Consider the following 11219-nt stretch of genomic DNA (forward strand, 5'->3'; position numbering starts at 1 on the left):
AGACCCATAGATTGCATGGTCTCATATAATAATCTCTCCACAGTTTGCTTTTAACTAGTACAAGTGACTATTATTAATTATTAAATACATCAATATTAAATAATATCTATGCCTGAGCATTGCCATGAGTATTCAATTGTAAAATTGTTTCACGATTTGTTATAAATATTATTTGTTATTACACACAAACCTTCCAGGAAAAGTTCAAACTTCTCGTTGCCCGGTTTATATATATATATATATTTTGTCAAAAGAAGTTGCCCGGTTAATATTAATATCTAATACAGATGAGGGGGGTAATGTTGAAGATAAATGCGCCTTCTCTGGCTTTTGGATTTGCTGGCTCCCGATATTTTCGGTGCATTCTTTGTTTAATTATCGTTACTTTACCTGCTTTTAGACACTACTGATGTCTAAACTTTCTTGTTGAGTGACAGACACCTCACAGAAGGGCCATTATACCCCGTACCATACATTGGAACAGGGCAAATCTTTTTTCTTTCTTTTCTTGGTCTGCAACACAGAAATAACTATTTTAAAGAGGTTCAAGCATCTTAAGCATTCAGGGAAATCTGAAAGGAGAGAAGATGTATTCCCACAGCTCCATTCTGTCAGAAATATTCTTAATAGATAAAACCATAATAGAGCGTAGTATAACTTAAAATTTCATATTCCAGTTGATCTGGAATCAACGAAGCTAAATGGAAGTCTTTCCTAGGAGAATCATTGAAGAAATTATTGATTGGTTTCACAAATGCGCAAAATTCAGAAAACGGTGGTAGTTATCATTAATAAGGACAACCACAGTCTCATATAAACAACACTATTAAAGCAGCTTTGTCTTGAGAGAATTTTCCATGAGACGGCAAGTTTCGGGACGTCAGATGGCAACCTCAATTACTGCTTCTCTTCAATTGTATATGGTATATCGAAATTATGTAAATTCTTCAATAAGAGGCTGATAGAACAGTTTGTATGCCTCCAAAACTTCAAGATACCACATTGCCTCTCGGTCCGGGAATGATGAAAGGTCGACCATCTTATGAACCTGCAATTACATCATAGCCAATTTCACTTCCAGTAGGAATACCCAAAAAAAAAAAAAAAAAAACATCTTCCAATAGATAATTTTCTTTCACATTCAAGAAAAAAGTTCCCACAAAGGATGCATGCCATACCAACGAATGAGTCCAAATGTGAAACGAGTTTGAAGACTTGGGTTCATCATTGGGAAAAAATTTATTATGATGGCCACTGTGAAAGCCTTTTAACAAAGGAGATTAATTAAAATTAAAATTCAGTTTGGAAAATTGTGTTCTTTGCCAAAATTTCCAGAAAATAGCCGTATTCAAATACCATGTAGAAATAGCCTCCAAGTCGAGGCTGATAGACACCTCCTCGGTAAAGAACAAGCAACTGGTATGAGATACCCATTTTCTTTGCCTATAGATGGGGGAAAAAAATAGTTCACTAATTGTTCTCCCCGCTCCCAGGTAGAGAAGTGAAATGGGCCAAAATATATTACATGTCTAGATCTTGAAACCTCACCGATAGAATAAGACATTTAATTCAGTCCATCACCATAGAATAAGACATTTGATTCAGTCCATCACTGAACAAAAGGTTAGGTTTTAACAAAAATTTGAACACCATACAATACGGTTTGGTTTTTCATCCAGGGATAATTTGCTCCTGACAGTGGAAGAGTGCAAAAACTGTGTTGAGAAAAAATAGTGAAGTACCTTAACCATGGGAGGCTCACCGGTCCGAGCAACGTATCCTCCAACTACCATTACATACATCCCTAGCAAAAACAAAGACAGATTTCAAAGCGTAAGAGTCGATTGGATGCAGTAAGCTGAAAAGTTAATAAAATAGCACAATGAATAATATAATGCGGTGATAAAAGACCGGATACCCAAAAGGCTGAAATGCCAACATGTGCAAGGGTTCAACAATTAGAAGATAACCTTACCAACTCTCCATGGCCGGAGACGAAAATCACCGGAGAGGGAGAGCTCGATGACACCGGTACCATCGTCTAAAAGAAATGGGCCGGCGTCACCGTTGGGGGCCAGCACCAAAACGCCCTGCGACGGGCATGGGAGGTGGTTATGAATAAGTTGAAAAATAGGAGCGTTCTGGGAATAAAAGAGGAGAGAATAGGGTAATTTGAAAAAAGAAACCTGCAACCAAGCGCGTTGGAAGAGGATGCCGCCGAGGGTGAAGCCGTTCCGGGAAGAGACTTCTCTGGCGCTATCCAGCTGTGCGCATAGCAACTTCAACGCTGCTAGACTGTAATCCATCTCAACCCCTCTCCGTTTGACTTTACTTCTACAAAACAAATCGCCGCCGTCTTCCCCCTTTCTATCAGCCGCTCATCGTTTTTGCTCTCCCCAACGACGATGAGTTTGAAACTTTGAATAGCAAGAAGCCAACCCTCGCCGGCGGGAATACGAGAAAGGAAAACCGTTTTACATTTCGAATAATATTCAATTATTCATACTTTAATATTATTTATTTATTAGTAGTTAGAATTTGCGGGTGATTAATTTTCTTACTCAGAACCTATATATAATTCTCCAATACCACTATTTTAAAAGACGCTTCCAAGACTTCTAAGATTCTTGCATTGAACATTAGAGGAATTGCTTGGGTTGAAAAACCTTAATCTCAATTTTGCCGATACTTACTTCGATGATCAATGAATTAATCTCGGTCATATCGGAATCATTAACTCCAAATCAGGAGATAGTACCAAAGAAAGATATTGAGTTCTGTATTTTTGGCACAAGAACTTGCTATCTCTATTACTTATCGGTCACATTAATTCACTGATTACAAACTCTGGAAATACAAAGCATACCATATTTGATCAACCAAAAGGAGAAACTTTACACGAGAAGAAATCTTATACGAGCATACAACACGATCATTGGTCTTATTCAATTACACAAACCTGAGAACCCACACTGAACTTTCCCGTTCAACAAATTAAACCTCCTTCCGTATGAATCCCAAACTCTCACAGTACCATAATCAAGTACAAGCAGAACATAAGCCCGAAAGTGATTGAAATTATGAGATGAGAGAGATGCCTGCAGTGAGTAAATTATCTGCCAAGACCTTGTTTGCAGCTTCTGAAGGATGAAAACTATCCCAGAATACATACTCAGACGCATTGGCACATGTCCCTATGGACTTGCGATTGCACAGTATAGAGGTCTCCAGCAAGCCCGTTCCACAGCAAGCCTTCCTTGCTTCAAAGAAACCTATTATATGTCATATGCCACACGGAGGAAACTCATCAACAATCATATTATACCTGTAAAATATTGATATTCAAACAAAATGAGCATCCCAGACACATATGTTGATCTTTTTACCATTTTCTGAAGGCTTAGAGACAAGCTGATAGAGAGGCTGGTAGATATCAAGGACGACCAAATTGAGGTTTGGAAGCTGCTTCTGTAAGCTCTGAGAAGTGGTGTTTAGCTTTTTATTGAAGTTGATAGCATCATTGTTGATCCTTTCCACGCATTGGTTGCTACCAAAACCAAACAGGGTGATGGCTGCTGGTAGGCAGCCCATAGGAGGTAATGTGGTCACCCCAATCTTCCTTGCGCCCAGTGCATACAAGTTCTGTCAACACATGGTTGAAAATAAGGTTAAAGTGCAAGCCTTGTTCTCAAGATAAAGCTTTACTGGGAAGACTCGTGTTTTAGATCCACATGTTACCAAGGAAGGGAAGTCAAGGGTGAGAAAGACGTGCCTGAACAAAACTGGAATAGGCTTGCAAGAGTATGTCTGAGTACTGATCAGCAGTATAAACCTTATAAAGCAGAGGATTTATGTAATAATTCTGAAGGAAGTCGCTGTTCCCTGAACTTATAAGATGTATAGCCCCCGATATGATTGATGAAGCATTTGATTGTCCTGCTACTTCCACCAATATGTTCTGGCATTCTTTGTAGTTTTCCAGCTGCTGACTCAAAGGAATTGCATGCTACAACCAAAATCAAAACAAAACCAAACAAAAAAACCTTAAGTATCTAAGAAGCCACCATTAAAATGAGAAGCAAACAAAGAAAAAAACAGGGTTTTGAGTTGTGTGATTGTGGCTACATATAATTTGGCCGTAGGTTCATAGTAACCAGATGCACCCGACGCAAAGTTGGCACCATTCAAGAGGTTTTTCCCTTTGGCCTTCAAGTTTTGATAAGCTGGCGGGTAAGAGGTGAACCCAAGGTTTTCAGCTGCATAACATTAACACAAGATAGATTAAACCCTAGTTAAAAGAATGCAAAAGATAACATGAATATTAATAAAGTAAAATGCACATATGCTCTCCTTTAAACTCAAATCCACAGTAAATATGTTTCTTAACTCCTTGAAACCAAAATATATTCCTCAAACTGTAATAACTCTTCAGAACTTAGATCCTTTTATCTCATTTCTGCTAATATGATCAACTAATATGACACTTCACCATTCTCCAGTAAATTAAAGCTGGAAGAAACGTTCAAGGCGTGTAACTCGAAAGTTACAGACCAAAGAAAACGAGCTGCATGACAGCTGGAAGAGCCTAAAATGACATTGGGGTCATCGGTTCTGGCAAAGACACTTGAAAAAAGGATCTGAATCTTAAAAATAACCTAAACTGAAGAAAGATTATTATATTTTCTTTCCAGAATAATGATAAAGGAAAAAAATATTACCAGTGAAGTCAGAGGCGAGTTTTCCATTGCAAAACCTCCCGGTTGGCGCGTGATTGGTGAAGTCCCTTCCATAAGGAGGGAAGTTTGCCTTAACAATGGTGTGTAGGTTATTATTATTGCCAGCATCAACCACAGAGTCTCCAAATATGAACAATGCAGGAACCAGAGGCTGCCCATTAGTCACACTTAGCACTGCAATTAGAAGAAAGGAAGTCAAGAAAGAACTTGAACACCCCATTCTTTGAATTCCTGTTCAGCAAAGAGCCTTCTTTTTCCAATAGAGAAAGAGAGGAAGTCTAAAGATGGGTTTGTGAAGGCTGTGATTCCGAGAAATTTATAAATGCAGCAACACTATTTACTCTCAGTCTCAGAATCATGTCAACGTCAAAGACACTAATTATTCTTCTTCTTCTTTTGGGAATACGGAGAAGCAAGTGAAAGCAATTGCGTAACTAAAATTGACAAGTCTATGGTGGTGGTGAAGTTTGAGGTCTCAGTAGCCTCCAAACAAGCACATGCACACTATTCCGCTTGATTCCTTGAAGCTTTTTACTTAATGTTGCTCACTGCATTGTGCTAGAGGATCACCCTTCTCCTGCCAACAATATAATATTGAGCTCAAATAACATCCATCTCCAATGAAATCTTTGAGCATTTCTTATATTAAACGAGACCACAGTAAAATATATTTGACATGTTATGAAATGCTACTTTTTTGTTATAAGAAAAGAAATACTTTTTCTAAAACTTCTTGGTACGTGCGAATGAATTTTTATTTATACGTATTTATATATAATTTAGAAAGAGAATCATATCATTGAATGGTTCTGTGTCAACTTTTTTTTTTAAATTTCTTTCTGTTGATTCTTAGACTTAGTTATAATGTGCTTTTTTAAAAAAGTAAAATGTTTATTTTAAAAAATGTTTCGATATGCAAAATAAAAGGATTTAAGAAATTGATTACAAAACTTTACTAGTTTTAATTTTAAGTACAATTATAATTGAAAGTTTAATAACATAATAATAAATAATAAATATTTCATTTGTTGCTTGGAGAAACATAAATTTATTTGCTTCAATACAGTCATAAAGGCCATTATTAAAAAAAATGCGGTAAAAAAATTATAATAAAAAAATAAAAGGTACTAATATGAGATGATTTATTGCCCATGTGGGGCAAGAGCGGGATACTAACATGAGATGATTTATTGCAACACTTATGAATAGTGGTGTTACTGTGCCACTTATTATGATTCGTTTGGTATTACATATAACTAGATTTATTTCCATGCGATACATGGAATAATAATTTTTTAAAAATTTACTTCTTCCTATTTTATATATAAACCACTTTTAACCATTTCATCCGTCTTTATATACAAGTTATTTTTTAAAAATTATTTTATTTTTAAATATAAGAGGTATCATAATAATTTTGAATAATCTTGCCTTATATTTTGAAAAGAAGAAAGGGATATTAATTGTGGGTTTCACCCACTTTCATAATATTAATTGTGATATTATCAGGGATAAAATAAAAAATTATTATAATTTTATGTGTTTTCAGTAAGTACCAAAATTTTATTAATATGTGTTATTTAATTAAAAACATTTTATATAGTAAGACAAAGAGATGGAGTACCTCACTATTATTAAGGAGAAATCGTTAAATTAGTAATTTTGTCAGAAAAAGAAAAAAAAAATCAAGTTATCTTTATTAAATTCATTATATTTAAAAGATAATTTTTCTTTTATATGTAACTTTTCCCTTGTTTATAAAAAAATATTAAAGGGTATAATTAAAAAAATATTTAATGATTTATTTTTCATGTGAAAAAAATTATCAAATAGATCATTAATTACTTATAGAATGTGATTAGTGTATAAGATCATAATAGTATTATTTATCAATTACATGTATTGCATGACCGGAAAAAACAACAATTAAATTAAGAGAAGTTCAAGAAGTGTACAGAAAAAGTAAGGTTTATTTTAAAAGTTATTATTCTATGCTTCCAAAGAGGTGCCTTCAATTGCCAATTGGATTAGTTTGGATCAAATACCTGAAACACTGAAGTATATGCGAGAAAATGAAATTTTATTTAATGAGTTAAAATGTAAAATTTATGTCTACCTATTAGAAATTAAAATTTAAATAATACATGTTCTTATTTTAACTTTTTTTTTATCTATGCACATATTAAAAACTTAAATAACATAGCCCATAAATATTAAAAAATTATATATAATTTTTTTACTTTATGTATGTTAAAATTATAGAGAATAATTTATCATTCTAAGATGTGCTATTCACTCATAAATTAAAATTTAAATAATGAAAAATTTTATCTTATAAATTGTTATTTAAATTTGTATTTTATTCTATCATTTATTATCTCACACTACATATCAAAAATACAATCAATACATGATACGTCTTTTACCTATTATTTTTACTATAAACCACACACGATCCTTCAACATGAAATTTTTTAAAAAAATATAAGCTAATGTTCATCCCATATAAATTTACTTTATTTTATAATTTATTATCTTGTATATTTTAAAAATAAAATTAAAAAAATATTTTAAGTAGAATTTGTTATTCCATCTGAGTTAGAATTTAAAACAATAAAAATTATCTATTAATTATACACTCGTTTTTTTATAATTTATATAAATTAAGTTTGTGATTTCATTGTAATAAAACATTTTATTTTATAATTTATAATTTATAATCATAATATAATTAATTATCTTTTATATATATATATATATAAAATACAAGCAACAATTGATGAGTAAATCTCCTGCCTCTACAAAAACATTAAGTCTTATACTATTTTTATTATGAGTCTCGTATTCATAAATATTTTTTTATCATTGGTTCCGTACATATTTTTTGTTATAAGTCCCACAAAGATTTTTTTTTCAAAAATAAAATCATGATCACTGTTCATCTAACATAACGCACATTACATAGATATAGATATCTATATATAGATATATATTATAATGGAATGAGAATGAAAAATAATTAACAGTTACTATATCATTGCGAGGCATTTATCGATATCACATGTTAATTGGTTTAAACAAAAAAAATCACATGGCGAGGATAGATCACGAATTTATCATGCTTTCATGCCTCGTCCAGCAGTGAATAGTACCCAAATGTCACGAAAAGGATAAAATTTATTTTAAAATAATATTTTATACTGAATATAAATATTTAATCCTTAAAAAAATTTAACTTTTCACCTAACTTTATTATTTAAAAAAAATGAAATGGCTAATAGTAATAAAGGGGGTTGGTTACTGTGACTGAATAGTACTAGCAGGAATGAACAAGGGGCACCAATAAAATTAAAATACTAGTAAAGAACAAGTATTTGGTATGGAGTTGATGCCAGATGTTATGAGCTGTCCTAAATCCAAACTTGTGCTTCCACAAGCCAACATTGCATAACTCAAGACTTTTTGACAAATCCGCGTCGGAACGAGAAACAATTGAAAAGGGGGCGGAAAATAAAAATTTTGAGGGCGGCAGAGTTAGCATTTCGTTCCAAGAAATCAATGAAAGAAGACGTCACGGAACTTGCATTTGGTTATTTTATCGATGCAGTTGCATTGCAGCTCGCTTCATCAGTATTGTGCAGTGTGCCTCATTTACTTCTATCACTCGCACTGCTCTCTTGTGGTGGACCTTTCTGGATTACTACTACAATTTTTTGTACAAAATTATTTTCTTGCCATAGACTTTCTTACGGGCAACACATTGCGTTTCTTGTTGCATTAGGCTTTTTTGTTTTTTTGGTCAAAATTAGGTTCGTTTTTTACACAAACAAATTTTTGAGTTGAAACAACCTTGCCAAACCTTTATTTTTAATTATTTTATTAGTTTATAATATCTTATTTACCTTTTTGCCATAATCTATATTTACATTTTTCTTGTATTATAAAAAGAAATACTTTTTCAAATCTAGAGACCAAACACCAAACATTCCAATATAGAACCTAATTTTCGGTGCAACACATGAAAGGAATTAAGGAAAAGTTCAAAGTCCTTGTTAAGCAATGTCTTTTTTCTTTTTATAACGACCTTAAGTTTTAAAAGAGCCAACTCTAAATCAGTTTTCATCGCTTATTGAAAGACACATAATGAAATGGATCCAAAAAAAAATATCTAGCTATACTAAAGCCTAAAAAAAATAATAATAATATCTCTTTAAAATATATAAATGATAAATTAGTCCTTTAAAATGTTATAATTTTCATGAAATCTTTAGGAACTTTTCTATTATTAATCAATTTATATAAATTATTAAAAATAAATAATTCACAACTTTTTATCTTATATTTGTAACAATGCAACAGTAAATAAAAAATTTAACATACAAAATTTTAATTTATTATTACATTGTTACAAATTTAAAAAAAATTATGAATATAAAAAAAAAGTTATGAATCATTTTTCAACAAAATAATTTAATAATTTATATAAATTTATTAATAACAAAAAAGTCTATAAAAGTTTTAAAAAAATTATGATATTTTAAAAAATTAAATTATTATTTATATATTTTAAAAAGATTTTATTATCACTTTTCAAAGCCTAACCCATAAATTTTTTTTATGATTTTTTTCGCACTTGTACTGTTGTACATTATTATCACGCAATGCTGTTAAAAGTGAAATTTAAATAATTAAAAGTTAAAATATGTGTCCTATTCCCTTGCCTCTTTTCCAATGCATAGTTGTTCGAAAGCTGCAAACTGCAAAACCTGGAGTCCGAATCAATTTAGTCTGAAAAATGAGATCCTAGCAAAATTCAGAGAGAGTATCCAAAAAGTAAGAAGCGACGAGCATTAAAATTGAGATCAGTACTGAACGTGTCTATTCATTCAATAAGTGCAGGTTCGTATGCAAAAGAATGAGAATGCTCTAATGACGCAAATGGGGAATTGCAATCCTATTACAATCAATACACTGATCAAATTGAATGTGCGAGAGTCAACCTATAGAAAATTAGGCAGATTAAGAAGCCTTGATTTAAAAAAAAAATAAAGAAGAAGAAGAAGAAGCAAGTGATTCTGAAAGGCATGAATCACAGAGCAGAAAAAATAAATAAGTAAGAAAACTGTTAGATTATCCATCCTTAATGAATTTAAAGTCCAATACAAGCTCAATTAGAGTGGGAACTTTATAAAAATATTAAAAAAATTTGGGCCCTTGCTCATAATAAAACTAAGGTAGAATTATAATATTCTCATGATCATTTTGAATATTGGTGGGAACGATTTTCTCTGTGCAAGAGACACGTTCTCCATGCTAATTACCAAGTGGTTGGTTTGATGGGAGACAAATTGTGGCTAATTTATTCAGTGAGTGCATAATTGAAGTTTTCTCTCTTCTTTCTTTGCTTTTCTTCTTGTGTATTTGCTTTTGAGTTCACGAACCAAGTTCAATCCCATGACTTTATTCTTGCATTTGGTATTCCATCCGATACCACACTACAGCATTGCTTGTTCTTGGGCTATGTTTTCTATGTTTGAAGAGAATATGATGATTGCTTACTCCTTATGTACATGCAAATCTGCCTTGTCAAATTTTTTTATTCAATATATTTTGTGACTGCCTTTTTATGTTTTTCATGCATATTTTTTTCATAAAAACATGCCTTCTTGCTTTCTTGGTAGAGTATATATGTTATACGAATCTTTATACACAATCTATAAACTATATGCAAGAGTTATGGTGCCAAAAACATCAACCATAAACAAATTAAAAGAATGAGTGTTTGAAAATAGAGTTTTTTGGGTGAATGGATGGCACAAACGTGTAAAGCTTGAAAAAATAAAGTGACACCAAGAACGTACAAAACAAAGATTAGACGGAGGAGACATGGCCTTTGAAAATTTTGGGCCCAACAGACCTAACCCAACAAAGGAATCAAGTCAAACTGATTGACCGAAGGTATACGACGTCGTTAGAATGACAGGTTGTTTTAGCATGTCGTTCAATGAAAAAAAAATATTTTTAAGGTTCTAGGCTAGCGAGCCCAAATCCATAAAAAAATTGGGTAAGGGGATGAAAAGCCCGAACCCATTAAAAATATTATTTTAAAAAAAGGGGAAAGATCTGCAAGTATGGGTTTTGATTTAGGTATGGTTAACACGAACCGATTTAAATTAATTCTTTAAAAAACATTTTATATTATTAAAAAAGCACATGTGGTAAGTGGGGCCCACTAAGAGGCTCAGATGACCCGTGGAAGACCCTACCCAAAAAGGGATGGTGAGTAGTGCACAACAAGCTAGCACTACAAGAATAAAGGTTGTCTAGATTTTTTATTTTTTCAAAATTTTTTGTCCAATAAGCTTCTCGTAGCATGTGAGGGCATATGGGACCTTCAATTAAGAAGCATTTTGTCTTAAAAAAATCTTAAATTTGAAATCTTCATTTTGATATGTTATTTGCTCATATTTAAGACAAAATTGA

General features: G+C 32.1%; 2 protein-coding genes across 2 annotated transcripts; both read right to left on the minus strand.

Annotated features, from left to right (window-relative positions):
• Positions 1-694: 694 nt before the first annotated feature.
• On the minus strand, positions 695-2532 carry LOC129313265 (uncharacterized). The gene is made up of 4 exons (XM_054956221.1): positions 2187-2532; positions 1976-2090; positions 1743-1804; positions 695-1048 (listed from the first exon to the last, which is right to left on the minus strand). Exons 1-4 carry the CDS (start codon positions 2304-2306, stop codon positions 935-937), a joined length of 411 nt encoding a protein of 136 aa, XP_054812196.1. The 5' UTR covers positions 2307-2532; the 3' UTR covers positions 695-934.
• Positions 2533-2798: 266 nt separating this feature from the next.
• On the minus strand, positions 2799-5029 carry LOC129313264 (GDSL esterase/lipase At5g22810-like). Its single transcript, XM_054956220.1, has 5 exons — positions 4719-5029; positions 4126-4256; positions 3773-4006; positions 3387-3642; positions 2799-3272 (listed from the first exon to the last, which is right to left on the minus strand). Exons 1-5 carry the CDS (start codon positions 4954-4956, stop codon positions 3079-3081), a joined length of 1053 nt encoding a protein of 350 aa, XP_054812195.1. The 5' UTR covers positions 4957-5029; the 3' UTR covers positions 2799-3078.
• Between the last annotated feature and the right edge of the window lie 6190 nt (positions 5030-11219).

This window comes from Prosopis cineraria, unplaced genomic scaffold, assembly GCF_029017545.1.
Source record: "Prosopis cineraria cultivar Desert tree isolate PC_DT_omini unplaced genomic scaffold, ASM2901754v1 PC6, whole genome shotgun sequence".
NCBI lineage: Eukaryota > Viridiplantae > Streptophyta > Magnoliopsida > Fabales > Fabaceae > Prosopis > Prosopis cineraria.

What these genes read in the sequence shown, in the direction of transcription:
- LOC129313264 (XM_054956220.1), bottom strand. Translation starts at nt 4,956, where the DNA reads ATGGGGTGTTCAAGTTCTTTCTTGACTTCCTTTCTTCTAATTGCAGTG. An exon ending in CCTATTCCAGTTTTGTTCAG is followed by an intron (nt 3,643 to 3,772) that starts GCACGTCTTTCT and finishes ATGTGTTGACAG; the next exon opens with AACTTGTATGCACTGGGCGC. An exon ending in CTCTAAGCCTTCAGAAAATG is followed by an intron (nt 3,273 to 3,386) that starts GTAAAAAGATCA and finishes GACATATAATAG; the next exon opens with GTTTCTTTGAAGCAAGGAAG.
- LOC129313265 (XM_054956221.1), bottom strand. Translation starts at nt 2,306, where the DNA reads ATGGATTACAGTCTAGCAGCGTTGAAGTTGCTATGCGCACAGCTGGAT. An exon ending in TCTCCGGCCATGGAGAGTTG is followed by an intron (nt 1,805 to 1,975) that starts GTAAGGTTATCT and finishes TGTTTTTGCTAG; the next exon opens with GGATGTATGTAATGGTAGTT. An exon ending in GTGAGCCTCCCATGGTTAAG is followed by an intron (nt 1,049 to 1,742) that starts GTACTTCACTAT and finishes ATGTAATTGCAG; the next exon opens with GTTCATAAGATGGTCGACCT.